This window comes from Oratosquilla oratoria, chromosome 1, assembly GCF_046742065.1.
Source record: "Oratosquilla oratoria isolate Oo_2021 chromosome 1, ASM4674206v1, whole genome shotgun sequence".
NCBI lineage: Eukaryota > Metazoa > Arthropoda > Malacostraca > Stomatopoda > Squillidae > Oratosquilla > Oratosquilla oratoria.
Genome location: NC_134777.1, coordinates 56,240,413 through 56,260,309, shown reverse-complemented (window position 1 = coordinate 56,260,309; position 19,897 = coordinate 56,240,413). Strand labels below are relative to the sequence as shown.

Below are 19,897 nucleotides of genomic sequence, written 5' to 3'. Positions count from 1 at the left end.
TATATTCTATATTTTGGCAGAAATATATATTTCATTTGTCCCATGCAAGTTGTTAATCTATGTTAAAATGTATTTAGATTCCTATATTCGATCCATATGTTAATCTGACATCCTCATAAGACAGTTATTAATTAGATACGATAATCAAGTGATATGAGAATTTGTTATACACCGAACCTATGAATATAAACTTTATATCTTAAGGGTCTCATGTATATATAGTATATACAGGTACTATGGCAAAGATAAAACGTATAAAAGAGTTTGATTAAGAAATCCAGTTTCAATGACTAATTGAAGCAGGCACAGTGACAATACGTGTCAGAACGTGAATGTTTGTGAATTCTTTCGTCGTTAAATTGTACTTCTGGTATAATCTTAAATTGGTAATGAATAAATGCATAATGGATAGAGAATTAGAGGTATTGCACTATTAAATACCGATATTTATTGGTTGTAACAATGGGTACAACAATATAGTATATACCAGTCAAGGGTAATGGAATTATCAGCTGATGAAAGGATAACATTAAAACATAACCCCTACAAAGAAGCCTTACAGTTTTATTTTGTCACCTTAACTAGTTATATACCTATTAGTTTCCAGTGAAACAGAGCAATTATCTCTTCGGAGCAATTCCCCGTCCGTCTAACCTCACCGATGTCTGCTGTCTGACTGCAAATGGGTACGTTCCAATATTGTGGTACCTTATAGTAAGTGTTATCAATTCTGTCAGCATACATACGTCATTATAATACTCAAATTATACCACATCATATACGTTAATACAAATTTATTTAATTTTTTAGTCGCATTTTCATATAAAACTTGTAGTTGTAAGATTTTAGAAGATCTCCTTTATACTGCCAGAACAACAAAACTTGAAAGCTTTGGGACAGTCGCCATATTGTATCGACAGTGACAACAAAAATAATAGTGCTTTTCTAGATATTTTTAGTGTATGTGGTGAGGCTTCTGGCCTTTAAGTATGAAGAACACGTTCTTTGTATACTCATCATAGCAATGGCAGCAACTAGAAAATTGCAAGGTTAGTCACAAAGTCGTAAATAGTAATCAAAAATAGCAAACGGGTTAGAGTAGACCGATCTAGCAAGTAAACACGGCGCTTAGTATCAAGATAATCAAAATAAACTTTCCAATTTTCCTCGTCCTTTGTTCAATAAGGGGTATCTCTTTCACCCATTTTGTCAGATATTGTCTAGTTCTTTCGTCTCACGAGTTGTTTCACCTCTCATGCCCAAAAATTTGGGTCCGTGAAAGCTAAGAAGTGAAGGGAAGATCGTCCTAACGTCAGGCATTGTGTTGTGAGCCGTCCACTTTCAACATATGTATTTATGAAGTGATTAACTTGAGCAGCGGCCTGAAGTTATAATTATGAGTCAATATTGAACGAAAATTTAGGGTGGTTTGGTGGATTAAGAGCAAGCAAAGAAAGTAAACTTGAAGTAGATGTTAGAGATAGATTGGTCATGAAAAGAGTGACATTTCAATGTAATTGTTTGTTTATATCTACTAACAGTGGAAAAAGACAGTGGATCACATTCACCATGGCAGCCAGTCACTCATAAACTAACAATATTATTCATGAAAAGAACAAGGGTGTGATTATTATTTAAAGTAAATGTACAAAGCCAAACAAGTTATACTTGGGTTTTGGTAGATCTGAAGTTTTTGTGTCAGCTGTTTCAAGTCCATTGTTCTTGCATATGTATTACAAAGAGAAATCATTATAAAATTTAGAGAGGTTTATGATATGAATTATGAATAGTCACAATAAAATTATGAATAGTCACAATAAATTTATTTTGATAAGACACTTTTGTGGAATATCAACTGTTAAGATAGAAATGATTCATGTTTTGAATTATGAATTAGTTGTGTTTAAGGAACTTTGTATAAGTATGTGATTATTTTAATGAAGACTTTTGATGTGGGATATTTGTGTATTATTATTTAGCCTTTTTGTTTAGGTTGGCATAATACGCTCAAAGTAAGGAAATGCTTGTAATTGCTAGCGTGCCAGATATTGTGCCTTCACAGATTTTGTGTAATATATTAGGAATTCATAATAGATATCATTAATGATTTACCTAGGTATGTATGAAACCTGAACACTGAAAATTTATATTGTATGGTGGAGGATTGGTAATGGTATAATTTGTTGTTACTTTTATAGTTTAGTTTCATTGAGGAGAGAATCGTACTGTAGTAAACAAGGTGCAACTGATTTAAGGCAGTAGGCATCAGAGCCAGACATAACTTGGCAACAACCTCAAACAAAAGAATTTTTTTTAGTATTTTTAATACAAAACTTGATAAGTATCTCAGTTTATTTCTTAACAGAAAGTTTTTAATATTTGGCAAGTATCCAAAGAAAGCATCATTATTGCCCAGGTGTGTGAGAATACCATCAGTTGGCCATGTTGATTTTGATAATAATGTGGAAGGGCTTATTGTTTACACAGCAATGATATCAACTGGTGAAAATAAAATAAATTGTTTTATCAATATCATAGGCAACATGACTGCCTAATGTTGTTTATGTTTTGTGTGGTTTTAAGTATTATGAGGTGTCTTAAGAAGGGGTACATGTTGCCATGTGTAGCAGAATAGGCAAATATCTTGTGTATCTGGTATAAGGAGGTGAACTTGGTCCTTTCTAGTTAAGTTAGTGTGTTTTGTAATTTATTGATAGGGTAGTGGTGACAGAGGTGGAGAGTACTTTGTAATTTATTAGGATTAAGTTGAGTGATAGATTCTGTGTGTGAGTTTTGTACGAGTTTGTTGATGGATATGCTGGGTTGTTTTGGGTAAGGGTGTTTTAACCACTTCCATACGGTGACGCCTACGCGATGATGCCGACGTCGGCGTTTTGATTATATTTATTGTAGTCGTACGTACGTAACCTCCATTCTCTCTAAACTGGCTTCATCATATTTGCTATGGTTATCAAAATTCACGGGTGAAAGAGAACGAACGATTGAGCACTGACTTTATTTTTTATAATGCGATTATTATGACGCAACATCACACGTCGGGCAGCTAATGCTACCAGACGTGCGATGTGCCCCGGAGTGAAGAGGTTAATGTCTTGAGAAGATTGAGCCAGGTGATTTGTTATTGTTTTATGATGTTCATGTGTTTTGTTTTGGGCTCCAGATAAAATTGTGTTCCACTAATGTTTTGATGGTCTCTGAGTATGAGTAATTGTGCTTCTTGGTGTAGGTAGTCAAAAGGTGTTGTTTTAGTACAACTTTTGATGGTATATAGTGCATCATTTTGTATTGTTGGGGGAACATATGGTAATGCTTATTAGTAGTCTTAGTTTTCTTGAGGGAAATAAGTTTGTACACCAAGACAGACTATGGGTAACCAGCAACATAACAGAATCTTTTTCCCAAGCCTACCATCATAATACGTAATGATGCATTGACATAGGTATAATGATAATAGTTGTTGCCTCAAATTTCACTGACAGGAAACCTGTAGCCCCACACTGGATGGCAATGTCCCTTGTCTGTCCTGTACATATCTTGAAAGAAAGTATGGACTGTTGTTTGTGTTGTTTAAATGTGGGACTGTTTGTGTCAATGGCTGAAAGTAGTGATTGGAGGAGGGGAACAGTTACCAGTTACCAGTTCTCCACATGTGAAAGAGTTAACTGCACCTCCTCGTGGAGGTAAGGGTTTGACAAGTTTTGAAAATGGGCAGCAAGGAGATGCTAGTTGCTTCTCTGCTATCCATCTTGCAAGACCACCACAAGCAGATGTCACTGGACCCTGCTTTAGACATCAAGTGTTGTATATGTATCACCCCCAAAGGTAGAAGCACTGGTATTGGAAGCATTAGACTTACTTTAGTGGTATTGGTAGTGAATGAGAAATGTGTAAACAGCTTGATTTTCTGACATAATGCTATTAGAAAATTGTCCATTATAGTGTGGTAATAAGATTATATTTCATCAGTGATAAGTAACACTTCTATCCATGGGGACCAGCGATGCCTACCTGTAACTGGTGGCCCTGTAAGATAGACATCAAAGGGAATTAGCTCCCCTGCCACCCTCACCTTGTCTAGAGGTACATACCCGAAGGACCAAATCAGTCCCAAGATCACTCTATCAACTTTGTATTTCTTCCATTTTTTCACATAAAGAGAACTGGCAGCTGCCCCCTCCTACTCTAAGCCAGTGGTGTAGAAACTGTCCTACTCTAATACAACACTGACACTAGTCCAGAATTTCTTCCTAGAGTATGGGAAGGCTGAGGGAGGACCTGTGCCAGCCCCTGTGGGGCTGCAGGTTTCCAGTCGGTGAAACTCGCCTACCATTATTAGTACCAGAAGGTTTATTTCATATTCATGAACGTTGCTGTGTTGAGGAGGTGGGATACAATGACCTATATACCATATAGTTTTAATCTGGCATAGGGTTTTCACTGAAGTTAAGAGCTGAGTTTTTTCATTAAACCCTTTCAATGCAGTGATAATACTATATAAATTTTATGATGTCAAATAACATATGTTATTTAGCGTACAGGATATAAGTGAAGAGAAGAGATAAACCTGTACTAGGTCATGGTAATTGATATTTTAGGGGTCTGTTTTTATTCTGCTCCCAGTCAGGCAATTATATGTAGCTGAGAACGAAAGTACTCATTTTAAACTGGTGGATAGTGTGGACTAATATTTTTATGTGGATGTCTAGATGGAAGAGAAGCAATAGAATTGTAACCTTTATATAAAGGTTACAGTCACATTTCAATTAACCCATAGAAGGCAGCATTTGTGAGAATCAACACCGTGTGAGATCGAAACCTGTATTGGTACGATGTTTCGCTTGTTACAGCTTTTTCAAGTACAGACATATGGCAAACACTCTGAGTACATATAGGCCAATGGGGAAGGAACTGGGAGAGGTTATCAGGGAGGGGTGGGTGGTAGGTGGAGGGGCAGAGGGTGGTGTGTGAGAAGGGGACGGGTGGGACTTGGTGGAGATAAAGGAGGACATTTCGGACAATTTTTTGAAGTGGATTAAGGGGGACATTTCATACATTTGTATAATGCGGGTAACAGGTGGATGATAGGAGGGGCGATGTTGAACATGCCTCTGTGCTCAATGGTTTTGAAGCTTTGAATGGCAGCCGCTTCCAGGCATTTCCTCCTCACCCTGTCTGGTTCACTAAAAAGAAGCTCTGCGTTATCTCAATCCATCAGGTGGTCGTTGGTGTTCCGGTGGATAACACAGGCGTTGGTGGTGATGTTGTTCTGGGAATCGTAGCGATGCTCCCGGATCCGGGTCTTCAGGTCACGGGAGGTCTCGCCGATATATACTTTATCACATCCAGCACAGGGTATGAGGTAGACACCAGCATTTTTTCCCCACATCTCGTCCTGGCTGTCACTCCTTCTAGAGAGCTCTTTGATAGTCCTGCTGGACTGGCCCACTACCTGAATGTTGCAATGCCCAAGTGTCCGGGTGAGGGTGGTGGTGACGCTGCTGGCTGGAAGGATAAGCCTTCTAGCTGGATCTTTCGTTGGTTCCCACCCTTCCATTATTTTGAGTGCCTTTTTCTTGCACTGGTGGATGATGCACTCTGGATATTTTAATTTCTGAAAGACCTCCTTTATGTGCCTAAACTCGTCCTCTAAGAATTCATGGCTACAAATTCTGAGAGCTCTGAGGTAGAAACCTATAACTACACCTTATAGGTGTAGGTCTGACACTGACCTTCCTATTCCCCCCAATGACTTTGTGGATCTAATACAGCTTTGTGTCCAATTCAATTATTTCAAATTCCAGGACCACTACTTTCACCAAAGGTTTGGCATGGCCATGGGCTCTCCTTTGAGCGCTGTCCTTGCCAACCTGTACATGGAATTTCTAGAAGCAGGGCCTTTCTCAGATATCGTTCCTGGCAACGTAGTATGACTTCGCTATGTGGATGACACACTACTAATTTCTCCCAGACGGTTTGACATCCCCAAACTCCAAGCGGCACTGAACGAGGTTGAGCCATCCATCCAGTTCACCTTGGAGGAAGAAGTCAACGATTCCCTTCCATTTTTGGATACCCTTATCATCAAACATGATAATCTTTTAAAATTTACAGTCTACAGGAAACCAACCAATAAGGACGATTTGACTCACTTCCTTTCCCACCATGACCTCAGTATTAAGAAAGGTGTAGTTATAGATTTGTACCTCAGAGCTCTCAGAATTTGTGGCCATGAATTCTCAGAGGACGAGTTTAGGCACATAAAGGAGGTCTTTCAGAAATTAAAATATCCAGAGTGCATCATCCACCAGTGCAAGAAAAAGACGCTCAAAATAATGGAAGGGTGGGAACCAACGAAAGATCCAGCTAGGAGGCTTATCCTTCCAGCCAACAGCGTCACCACTACCCTCACCCGGACACTTGGACGTTGCAACATTCAGGTAGTGGGCCAGTCCAGCAGGACTATCAAAGAGCTCTCTAGAAGGAGTGACAGCCAGGATGAGATGTGGGGAAAAAATGCTGGTGTCTACCGCATACCCTGTGCTGGATGTGATAAAGTATATATCGGCGAGACCTCCCGTGACCTGAAGACCCGGATCCGGGAGCATCGCTACGATTCCCAGAACAACATCACCACCAATGCCTGTGTTATCCACCGGAACACCAATGACCACCTGATGGATTGAGGTAACGCAGAGCTTCTTTTTAGTGAACCAGACAGGGTGAGGAGGAAATGCCTGGAAGCGGCTGCCATTCAAAGCTTCAAAACCATCTGTTACCCACATTATACAAATGTATGAAATGTCCTTCTTTATCTCCACCAAGTCCCACCCGTCCCCTTCTCACACACCCCGCTCCGCCCCTCCACCTACCACCCACCCCTCCCTGATAACCTCTCCCAGTTCCTTCCCTGTCGGCCTATATGTACTCAGAGTGTTTGCCATATGTCTGTACTTGAAAAAGCTGTAACAAGCGAAATGTCGTACCAATAAAGGTTTCGATCTCACCCGGTGTTGATTCTCAGTCTTGTCGGCTTTTGCCATTGTGTTTCAAGGCAGCATTTGTTCCTTTTCCATCTACTGCCAGGAAGTTTTATTCAGTCACTGCAAAATGAAAGTACTTAAGGATTAAAGACAATATACAATGTTGCATCAGACTACTAAACTGAAACAAAATATAGAAAAATTATAATAATCTTGAAAAAAATCAGTGTGTCTTGATAAAACTTGAAGACTAGGTGGGGGATTTTATAGTTAGCAATTTTGGGGTAGTTGAAAATATTTTCACTCGGAATACAAAATATATTAAAATGCTGGGTTTATATCATCCGAATGTAGGTGTAACAGAGCGCAATTGGTTTGTTCTTGGATTTCTTGTACTGGAAATGCACAGCATTAAGATTGAGGTTCTCACAGATTTATCAATGAGTTTCATTGTCTGCACTGTGTACAGCAAAGTAAAGGAGGATATTGTTTTGTTTTCAGTGTTTTGGGAGTATCTGGGGCCTGTGGTTCCAGTTGCAAATTTGAGATTTTATTTTTCTGGATTGTGTTAAGAGGCTGACAATGGGCTTTGTCCATCTTGGTAATATAGTTTTTATTCTAGACATGTCTGGGAGAGTATTGGGTTGTTTGGTGGATTTTGTAGTTTCTTAATAATCTATATTTACTTAACTGTTGTATACAGAAAAGGAGGTATACATGTGTGGTCCAGTTTCTTGTTCTCTTGTGATCATTGAGGTTAGGAGTGTCCCTTACAGGGAGTTTTTTTAGCATGGATTTTAATGAACTATGCCCCTGGCCCAACTCACTGGCAGCAGGGTTCAAACTGCTGTCACCTCAACCTCTGCCACACGTAGCAACACTAACCTGCTTGGCCAGCAAGCATTCTTTAGTGATCATACATACATACATACATATACCAAAGGCATTTTCCCCCTTACACGGGGGGTAGCCAAAAAGAAAAAGGCAGAGAAACCACTCCCACCCATTCCATCCCCTACATACTCTACTCCCCTCCACCCTCCTCCCTCCCACTCATTTTGGCACCTCCTGGGTGACGGGTCATCCCTGCATCCTGTCCACTGTCCTGGGTCAGAAGCATTGTCGCAAGACACAGCACATCCATAGCAAGGCCACTTCATTAATTCGGCGACCTCCCCCCCTCTCTGCCCCCTCATGAAGAAAAGGAGAAGATGGGGAAGAAATCCCTATGGGCTGCATCAGATTATTTCTCATACATACTTCCTCACCCCCCATCCCCCACCCACTCCTCCTCATGCATCACAGCATCATCCATACACAACCCTTCTCCATTCACCTCTATCTTCTGTCCTCTCCCGTCCTTCCTCAATAGATATTCTTCTCTTTTGTAATGCCCCTTTTACCCCATCCATCCATCCATCTCATCCTAGGACGTCCCCTCATATTCACTCCTTCCACCTCTGCCTTCCACACTGCTTTTACTAATCTTTCTTCACTCATTCTTTCCATGTGTCCAAACCATCCTAATACTCTTTCATCAACCCTATCTCCCAACTCCCTTTCCACTCCTGTTCTCCTCCTCACCTCATTTCTCACTCTATCTATCCTAGTAACCCCTATCATACTTCTCAGAAATTTTATCTCATACCTTGTTTTAAATTCATGTATGGCTCCAGCTTGGGCTATATCATCTTTTAGGCCATTCCAGGAGTTTAATCTCTATTGAAAATTTCATTTTACATTACATTCAGAGAGATGGTATTTTCCATCTCATACCCAAGAAATCTTGGTGCCCATCCATCCCAAATATAAAAATCTGCCTTGTCAGTTTTGTCCACAACCTTTGATGACCTGAACTGTAAGGAGGAGTTGGTTTTTCTATATAGATATCCTATTCTTAAAGCTGTTTTGTGTTGTTTATAGAATGCCCTTGTTTTCTTTATTGTTGGAAACTGCCTTGTAGTGACAGTTAAATTTAATTCTTATGTCTTTTTTGTATGCTGATTTGTGTTTATTTTTGCTAGTCAAAACCAGTTCTTGCAACAGATACTAGTAATTTTCTTGTTTGTTTTCACTGCCAGGCCCTTAATGTTTGGGCTGAAGGTCATATGGGTATAAAGGTACGAGCCCGAGGGTTTTAGAGTTTCTTGTCCAGTGGTAGGAGTTGGCTACTCGATTTGACTCTAGGGTGTTTCTTTGATTCATAGTTGTCTGGGATGTTACTGATGATTTGTTGGGAGAAACTGGAATTTTGTTCTGGCCCTTCCACAGTTCCAGATTGTCAAAGTATACTTGTGTGTTTTTAGCAGCTATTTTGTTGTAATGTGTTGTGATTGTTAGATCATCCACAGAGGTAAACCTTGATGTTCTGCTCTTATTTGGTATGGGGAGGTCACTTATGAATAGGTTAAACAACACTAATGGTTGTATTGATCTATGGGCAGCTCTTGTACAATTATTTTATTCCATGTAGTGGATTGTTCAGAAGTACTTTGCACTCGTTTGATTGATCAAGCTAGTTGCCAGTAAGCAAATGGGGACCAACTGATGCTCAAAATAACCACATTGGTTATTTACAACATTTAGTTGAAGCTGTAAATGGTGAACCTTGAAAATGAAGAGCTCACTGCATTATATTGTTATTTTCTTAATTAGAAACTATTTTCATGTTTCTTTTTTAGGTTAAACAAAATTTTTTCATATTTTTATTAGATTAGTGAGCAATAATGGAATATCAGATTTGTAATCATTGTGTAAACACTAGAAATATGGGGTAGGTATGTTGATTGGTTAGTGAGTTTAAAAGCATAAAATATGAGAACCCATGGTAAAAATAAATACAGTATTATTTGTGTTTGATCCAACAGAAGGTTTTTGTACATTGGTGTCAGGTGCAATGCAGATTTTGCTCACTTGGTTTATATGTCGTCTAGGGAGGGCAAAATATCCTCAGTGTCAATCACATTAGCACAGCCACCTGACTTGGCTAAACTAAGCTCCACCTCCACTGATTTGGTCATAGTGACGTCAGACTGCATTTCTCGGCATACTTCAGAAACCAGTCCTCTGACCTACTTTACCACCAGCAAATTTTTTTTTGTATGGTACATCAGCCACCATGCCACAACAAGGTCTCTAATGATAAACCATAAAGGAAGAGGAAAGGGTTGATGGTCAAATGGCAAAGAAAAATCCTTGATGTGTTGGGGTGGATGTTACTTTGTATTTCAGAGTGAATAAATCTACCATCAGGATTATTTGTTTTCATGAACAGAAAAAATGAGTAGTGTTTGAAATAAACTAATCCTACAACTACTTTGAGGAAAAAAAAGAAAAAGATGGCACCATCTTATCTGGTGCATGGTCACCATTAAAGACAGGAGTTTGTATAATGCTGTGGCTAGAATAGAAAACTTGGTCTGTATAGGTTGGGCAGACCCAGCAGATTTTGCAGTATCACTTACAACATATGTTTATGAAGTAATTGTATAATGCTGTGGCTAGAAAAGAAAACTTGGTCTGTATAGGTCGGGCAGAACCAGCAGATCTTGTAGTTTCACTTACAACATATGTTTCTGAAGTAATTGGTAATGCAGTTGTGATCCAACACTACACCAGTACCAATTACCTGTATTGCAGCCGACTTAAGTGTATTTGCCACCTTTGTCTTTTAAACAACTTCAATATGAAATGTATATTCAGATCCCATATGTGCAGTTTTTCTTTTTGGACTATCTTCTGTAGGATAAGGAAACAAAAGAAAATAAGTAGCAAAGGAGTATTAAGAGGAGTGATTTTGGTGGATCTGCCAGTTATGATTAATATATTAGGCAGTTGTTTTTGTCAGGTCAAGGTAGATTAGGCTTGAGTGATGGTTTTATGTACAGACAGGTGACATTCATCATCAACCAGTTGAGTGACATACACCCAACCCCCGTAATTGTACAGGTTCTAAGGTTTGCAGTTGTGTGATTTTGTTCCATACTTATTAATACTGTGTTCATAGTTGTTTTGGTTGCACGCATTTGATAATTTGAAATTGCAAGTCTTCTTGTTTAGAATGTGTTGAGCGGACCAGTGACATCCACATGAGCACTTGCTTTGTTCTTTGAAGGTGTATGATCCTTGAACACTTAAGAGGTTGGATCTATCCTTAGATTAGAATTAAATTTCGAGCAGCCTTTTTATGTGGTAGAATTTTGGCTACCCAATTCCAATAATAGTGAATCATGGCATTACAGTTGGTATTTGTATTTTGAAACCTGAAAAAATTAAATTGCTATAAATTACTGACTATTTCTGTGGTCACCTCAAAGATAATTCTACTCAATGGGTTTATGTATTGCTCTATGTAGTGTGTTCCAGTGTAACATTAAGAGAAAATGATATAGTATGATATACACTAAATCAATTTGAATGGAAATAGTCAATCTTAGTAGTCTTTTTTTTTCTACATTGTACCCATTGAGATACTAGTAAACTTAGTTGAAATGCTGTTTTGTAGTTATAATGTTTCAGTTGGAACTATGGAGTTGCAATAGTTTTTGTGTTGTTTGATTTCCCAGACATGATAGTTTTTTAACCATCTCCTCAGCTTTTGTGTTCATTGTTAACATGCAGGTTTCTTTGTTGTGAATTGCTAGTTTTATAGTAGTACAATTGGTCCTCAGATGTTATCCATGGCTATGTAGTATTATCATTTTCACTCTTTACAATTTTTGAGCAACAGTAAAGTGTTGTGATGGGAGGGAGAATGATTTTTATGTGTGTGGTGGGTGTATACTTTCACTTGTCCACCCCCTTCATAAGGGGGAGAAGGCCCTTTTATAGCTATGTATATGTAAATGGTTAGACTTACCCTATTTTAGCAGTCATCCTTATCATATTTTTGATCTGCCTTGTTTAGGTATTGGAGAATTATTGGTATTTCACTTTAAAGCAAAACAGCCTAAACCAAAGTTAATTTGAGTTTCTTATTGAGTTTTTTTGGTCAATTTTTAGTTTCACCCAATCATAGAATTTGATATGTGGCTTATGTGTTTCTGGTGAGAAATGTTGTAATATGAACGATGGTGTACATCATTTCTGTCGCAAATGGGTACTTTTGAAGTAATTAAGTATTGAAGTTATGCACTTATCCCTACATTTCCCGAACGATCTGGGGGGAAGTGTGGGAAATCGGGGTTTTTGGGTGGGGGGGACTAATAAATGGAGTAATGCACGTTGCCAAACAGGTGTAAAATGAAGAAGACTAAAGAAACCCATAATAAACAAAAATATCCCATATTGGCGGGTACCGTGCGCAGGCGCCATGTTTTTTTTACTAATGATTGTAAGTGTAGATTGAAGCGCTAGATTGAAGGCAGCCGATCGTGCAAGACTTGGTAACCGTAAAGTAAACTAAACTAAACTAACCTAACCTAACCTAACAGAGGTAACGTTAGTTTATGGTTAGGAAGTCTTGCGTGGCTGGAGTGGACTTCGCTAAGTGTAACAATTTTAGCGAGATATTTTTCGAATCGTTGGTAAACACAAAGATGGCTACCGCTGGACTCCGGACCTAAAATGTGATTTTTAATGTTTTTTTTATATTAAGGGTTTTTGTTCATTTTATACCTGTTTTACAATGCACATTACTCCATTTATTAGTCTCCCCCACCCAAAAACCCCGATTTCCCACATGTCCCCCCAGATCGTTCGGGAAATGTAGGCATAAGTGCATAACTTCAATACTTAATTACTTCAAAAGTACACATTTGCGACGGAAATTATGTACACCATCGTTCATATCACAACATTTCTCACCAGAAACACATAAGCCACATATCAAATTCTATGGTTAACTGAAACTATAAATTGTCTTTTTTTTTTTTTTTTTCCCTCTTTTTTAATAAAATAAGGGAAACATTTTATGGTAAAATCAATTTGGATGAACTAGAAGTATGTCTGAAATGTTTTGTTGTAATTATAATTGATGTCTTTGGTATTTATATTTCAGGTGAGATAGACAGATGTCTAAAAAAGGTGGCGGAGGGGGTAGAACAATTCGAAGACATCTGGCAGAAAGTATATCATGCTACCAATCCCAACCAAAAGGAGAAGTATGAGGCCGACCTTAAGAAAGAGATCAAAAAGTTGCAGAGACTTAGAGACCAGATTAAGTCATGGTTGGCGTCGGGCGAGATTAAAGACAAAACACAACTTTTAGAAAATAGAAAGTTGATAGAAACGGTAAGAAACTTTTACTTTGTATTATTAGTGAGTAATAAATATGCAATAGAAATAGTAAAAAAAATTGTATTTTGTTTTTTGCATTTGTGAGTTATATGAAATATTAGAGCATTGTATGTTGTAAGACAGTGGACATTTATTTTTATTATACTTGCATTTATACTTTGATATACCACACTAAAACCATTGCTTTATACATCAGCAAATGGAAAGATTTAAAGTTGTAGAAAGAGAAACTAAAACCAAAGCGTATAGTAAAGAAGGGCTTGGGGCGGCCCAAAATAAGGACCCTGCGCAGAGAGAAAGGGAAGAGGTCAACAACTGGCTAAGTGCTTCCATAGGCTCTCTAACTATTCAGGTAATTATTGTTATTGCTGTTAAACTGTCTGCTTAAAGTTGTGATTATACTTTTACTTCTGTATGCTATGCCCTTAAGTTAATATATATATATATATATATATATATATACTGGGTATATTTTATTTATCTATTTATTCTATTTTTACTTTTTTTACTATTATTATTAATTATTATTATTATTATTATTATTATTATTATTATTATTATTATTTTTTTTTTTATCATCACAAGTTTCTGGCATTTATTTTCAGAGGGGGAGCCAAGATAAGAGGGAGAGAGGAGGGTGAATAGGCATGGAGTATGTGGGGATGGAATGGGTGGGAGTGGATTTTATGCCTTTGGTATTTGCTGTCTCCCTTGTTAGTGGGGGAGAGCCTTTGGTGTACAGTATGCATGTTTGCCTCTCATTTTTTTTAAGATCACTCATGTTGCTGTCAAAATATCTATCTGTATATACCAAGGGCTTCTTTCCCCTTATACTGGTAATGGATGTAGTCTAGTCAGAGGCACACATCCACTACCACCCATTCCACTCCCATTCACTACACTAGTTTCCTTCTCATCTTAGTTCCTTGTAGATGAAGGGTCATCCCTGTCTCCTGGCCACTGCCCAGGTCAGAAGCAGTGCAGCAAGACACAGTACATCCACAGCAAGGCTGCTTCACTTAATTGGCTATCAAACAATAGCACAAGTTTTAAATGTACATATACCAATCACTTGCTCAATGGTGATTCCTATGCCAGATGACCCATAGCATCTCCATCACCTTGCCACAGATGTCTATCCCTGGCCTCTACTTTATGTATCTTTAGTGACTGAGAGGTCCTTATCCTTCTCTTACCACGTTTATACAATTTTTGGTTTCTTCCGTTTTTACATTGTCCAGTCCTGCAGCATCCCGATCTCAACATCTTGGATCTTTTGTTGCTGACTTAATCCTTTTATTTCTTGGTTTTGTTGCCATCTCTAGATTCTCTCTCCATTGTTGCATATTGGACCTATCTAATTTTTAATGATATTTTAAAAGAATTTTTGTTTAATTTTCTTTCTTCTGTAAGGTCCATGCTATCTGTATAGAATTGGTTTTATAATAACATTGTAGTTCCTCACTTTTTTCTTTCCTTCTTCACGGTTCTGTAAGTCTTCTTCAAATTTCTTCATTCCTTTATTTATTTCATTTTATTATTATATGTGTATGTGTGTACACACACACACACACACACACACACACACACACACACACTACTTTCATATTTAATTACTTCATTTTATTTAATTACTTCATTTCTCATGTGTTCAAATTGTACACTTCTTCGGAAGACTTCTCTCCTGTCTTTTAATAGTACCTTAAGTCTTTTGCTGGTTGCATTGTAGTCCTACTTTTCCATGTCCTTTCACTCATCTCAGCCTCGGTCAAGTTTTCTTCAATAATATCCACATCATCAGCATATGCTAGGTATTATGTCTTGTTGTTGAATCTTATGCCATGTTTGTCCTGACCACAGTTTTTTGTTACCCACTTCAAGTCTAGATACAGTTAAACCTCAGATAACGAACACCCAATTTAACAAACAAATTGGTTAACAAACAAGTTTTGTGAACAGTTTTCATATCTGTTAATGAACGATATTCTGGGTGTATGAACATCGCATACACCTGTATACATAATCCCAACAGCTCAGTAATGCATTGGCAGGTTTGCCATAATTATTTCAGTTGTGAATGTTTCAATTTAAGAACAAGAGTCACAGAATGGATTAAGTTTATTATCCGAGGTTCCAATGTACATAAATGAACTATAGATCCACTGTTGGAGAAAAGAAAGAATGTTGTATGAAGATACGTATATTACGATCACTGTCTGTGATCCTCATCAGTGTGAAGAGGATCACAGACAATGATTGTAATATATGTATCTTTGTACAACATTCTTTTCTGCAGTAGTGGGATCTACAGTTCATTTTACCAATGTGTTAGAAAATTTAACTCACTTGCATGTATACATATATGAAAAGCCCTCTTCCGTGTAAGGAGGGTGGCTAAGTCAAAGCACATTCTCACATGTCAACAAATGAAGCACCTTCAGCCACCCCTTACATGTCAGGGATGATGGGTCATGAACTGAAGTTTGGCCATCCCTGTAATTCATCATCATAATGCGAGTTTTTACATTTGTAGTTCAAAATAATGGTGAAATAGTTGGGAGTAAACTAGCTTTGGCTGTTGGGCCCTTCTATGGAGGAGTTGTGCCTTGCTGCCGTGCTTTTGAGCTAAACATTGTGGCTGGGGTCAGAGTGGCCTTTCATTTCCAAAGTGTTGAGATTATAGGGGTGGTGTTTATTTGTACTTGATTTTGGTGAGCACTTCAATTTGGTTATCACCCTGGTTAGGGGGGATGGGGGGAAGGACCTTCAGTGCATGTATATGTATATTGTTGTATCACTGTGGTGAGGTAATTTTTATATCAACTGATGCCCCAGGGATCTGCTACTTACCTTGGAAGACAAGACACTATGAGCAGAGTGATGGCATTGGATGCAACCACTCACACTTGCACACTCACTCACTTTCACACACACACACACACACACACGCACACACACACACACACACACAATAGTGTGTGCAAACACCATGCAAGAATTTAAAAACAAACTAAATGTTGCAAGATACAAAGACAGGGTCACCACAAGCATAGTTCCCCTTCCCGTATAATACAATTAGGTAAACACGCACACACGCGCCCTCACACTCTTAGTTTTTTTTTTTTTTTTAATAGCATTGTATTTGGTGGGAATGATTTTATGCCATTTTCTTTTTGACTACCTCCCTTGTAAGGGGGAAAAAGCCTTGGTATATGTATGTATGTATTTACACTAGCTCTTTATAAGTATTATCACAAGATTATCATTACAGAGTCATATGTGACCTGTTAAAAGTTGTTCCAGTTTCTTTTCAGTTATTGTTGTAATTATGATTAGTTTCCAGTGGCTGGATTACATGCCATTATTGTTAGAAAGGATTGCTGGCAGAATGTGTTATGGTGTCACTACATGTTAGAGATTGAGGTGACGGGGGTTCAAACCCTACCACTGTCAAGTTCAGGAAGGCCATGGTTCATTAAATTCCATGCTACAAGCTCTTCTTGTAAAGAACACAGTCCTAGCTTCCTGAAAGGGAGGAGTTTCATGATGTTAAGCCTAATCATTCTTAGAAAATTTTGTTTCACCTTCAGATATATATTAATGATAAATTTTCTTGCAGGTGGACCAGTTTGAATGTGAGATAGAGTCGTTAATGGCAGCTGGTAAGAAGAAGAAGATGGATAAAGATAAGGCAGATCGAATAGACGACTTAAAGGAATTATTAGAGAAACACCGGTTTCATATTAAGAAACTGGAAATACTCATGAGAATGCTTGATAACAGATCAATAGATTGTGAACAGGTAAAGAACAAATTCAAGATTTTTTGCTGTTTTTCTAACTTTATCACATTTGTCTTCCCCCTCACACTTTATCTTGTCCTCTCATCCCTCATTTCTCCCTCCTCTCATCCATTTGTCCTATTAATGCCTGTTACTGTCTTATACTCTCTTATACTCCATACTAGGTGAAATGAAGGTGGTGCTGCAACAGGGTTGTGTAATATTACCATGGTTGCGAGAGGTAAATGCAATGGTAATGGGTCGGGGATTGGAGATGGTTAAAGAAAATGGAGAAAAGTGGAGATAAGCCAGTTCTTGTTTGCTGATGACACTGCTTGTGGCAGAATCAGAGGAGGGATTGAGGAAGTTAGTGACAGGGTCTGGAAAGATGTGCAAAAGAAGAGAGTAGAAGATAAATGTGGGTAAAAGTAAGGTGATGAGATGTACAAGGGGAGAAAGTGGCAGCAGACTGGAAGTGAGCATTAAGGGGGCTGTCGCGCTCGAAAACGAACTTCGTCAATTATGATCGGAATTTTGCGAATTTTTAATATGTTATATATACATATACTGAGATGTTCACCAATTTTCATATCATTTGGTTGAAAAACAATGAAGTTATTAATAAAAAACCGTTTTTTGACCAATTACAAACTTTCTATCTCCTCATTTATCCATTGACTGAGCATGCTGAAAAAAATACCACAAATGCTCTATAGCAATACCTAAAAAATTATCGTACAGTTTTTGGAATTTCCTCTTAGTTTAGGAGAAAGAATTTTTTTTTTTAATGATGTCATTTTTTTTTAAATACAATATATCGACTTCTATCACAAAAAATGAAAAACCCCACGATAAAAAGTTTGCAAATTTATTCAGCTTTCAAATGATCCAAACCCCATTAAAATCGGCCAAGTAGTTATGGAGGAGATAGAAAAAATGTAGAGAAAAGGGTAGTTTTGAGATATTGAGCTTTGAAGTTCAAAATACATTTCCCTGCATTTTTTTTTATATATTTCTTTTAGATTTTTTTTTTTTTTTTTTTCTCTGCGACAATCTTCATGCATTCTATGTCATTCACATGTTATTATAAAGTGTAGCTGGTACCTGGTCCCCCCTTTTACGAGGTATTAGCAGCTCAGAAGGCGAGGGTTTCAGGAGGCACCACCTCCCTCATTGTCGCCAGGTTCGCTTACTAGAAAGCTCCCGGCTGGAAATCGGAGCTGAACAATAGTTTTCTCTTCCTCTTTCTGGTCTTTGGTGTCCCTTTCCGTTCTGTGTCTTTGTCTTGTTCCTCAAGTGCTTTTGTAATGATGGGATTGCCTCCAACCAAGTGAGAAAGAAGACGAAAAGCACTCTGAGCGTTTCATTTGAAGAGGCACGTGATGGTATATCATGCATGCTCGATGTTTGCGGTGACATCATTTGAGAAAAGAGGATATGGAGGGATAGAGGAGTGCGATAATGCGCGGTCAGCGTAACCAAGCCCAGGCGCGCGCAGCAGCACTGCTATGAGTCATATCCAGTAATAGCCGAGGCAGAAGTACACACTCAATAATTTGATTCAGTTTCTTAGCTTTCATGAAACGCACGTTTCTTCTTCGAATGTTTAGGCATTCTTGAAATGATTATAGCTTCAAATAAAAGTAAATAAAAGTTCTCCAAGGAGCGACAATTCGCTTTCTCCTCCTACTCACAATAATTCTCTCGGTTTACTCACGAGTGCGAAGTGCTATCAGCACATGTAGGATAAGTTTCCAGCTAGTCTATATTAGTGAATAACAAAATACATCACATTTGTGCCATTTTTATTGCGATGAAATAACTTAGTCTAATATATGCGCAGCGAAGGTGTACTGGGAAGTGGGGGGGTTCAGAAAAATAGCCATAACTCGTTTATTTTTTGGTATTTCGCTGAAATATTTCAGGACTGGCTTGCCAAAGGCCACTAGATGACAGGGAATTTTTTTTCGGAAATTCATCGCGACGGCCCCCTTAAGGGAGAAAGACTGGAGGATGTGGATAGTTTTAGATCATTTGGTACAAATGTGGTGGGAAAGGGAGGAATGGAGGTAGAACATAGATTGAGAAAAGCAAGGAAATGCCTTGGAGGATTAAAAAGTGTAGTGAGAAATAAACATTTGGGAATGGATGCTAAGAGGAGATTGTATGAAGGAGTGATTGTGCTGACAACACTGTATGGGGCAGAAACATGGAACATAAGAGAGGAGTTTGAATGTGTTTGAGATAGGTGCCAGAGCAGTATGATAGGGGTTACAAGGCTGGATAGAGAGAAACAAGTAGGTGAGGAGGAGAATGGGGGTGGAAAGGGAGTTGAGAGATACATACATATACCAAGGCTTTTTCCCCCTTACAAGGGAGGTAGCCAAAAAGGAAAAGGCATAAAATCATTCCCACCCATTCCATCCCTGAATACACTCCACATCCCTCCATCCTCCCTCTTTTCTTAGCACCTCCTGGATGACGGGTCATCCCTGCACCTTGTCCACTGCCCTGGGTCAGAAGCAGTGTCGCAAGACACAGCACATCCACAGCAAGGCCGCTTCATTAAATCGGCGACCCTCCCTCTCCGTCCCCCCATTGCATAAAAGGAGAAGACGGGGAGAAATCCCTTCGGGCTGCGTCAAATTTTGCTCACACATACTACCTCACCCCCCCATCCCCCCGCCCATTCCACCTCATGCATCACAACATCATCCATATACAATCATTCTCCATTCACCCCTGTCTTCTGTCCTCTACCGTCCTTCCCCAACAGACATTCCCCTCTTCCCCAAAGCCCCTTTCACCCCATCCATCCACCTCATCCTAGGACGTCCCCTCATGTTCACTCCCTCCACATCTGCCTTCCATACCTCTT

At 38.7% G+C, this 19,897-nt stretch overlaps 1 protein-coding gene across 9 annotated transcripts in view; it reads left to right on the top strand.

The window, feature by feature from the left end:
* The first annotated feature begins 896 nt into the window (after positions 1-896).
* Not3 (CCR4-associated factor Not3) overlaps positions 897-19,897 on the top strand; it is a 77,858-nt gene continuing 58,857 nt past the window's right edge. For all 9 annotated transcript variants that reach the window (XM_076187415.1, XM_076186973.1, XM_076187488.1 and 6 more), the window contains exons 1-4: positions 897-1,049; positions 13,000-13,232; positions 13,435-13,590; positions 16,858-17,040. In XM_076187415.1, coding sequence (XP_076043530.1) covers positions 1,025-1,049; positions 13,000-13,232; positions 13,435-13,590; positions 16,858-17,040 — 597 coding nt within the window. In that variant the 5' untranslated portion in view covers positions 897-1,024. The remainder of the gene's footprint in view (positions 1,050-12,999; positions 13,233-13,434; positions 13,591-16,857; positions 17,041-19,897) is intronic.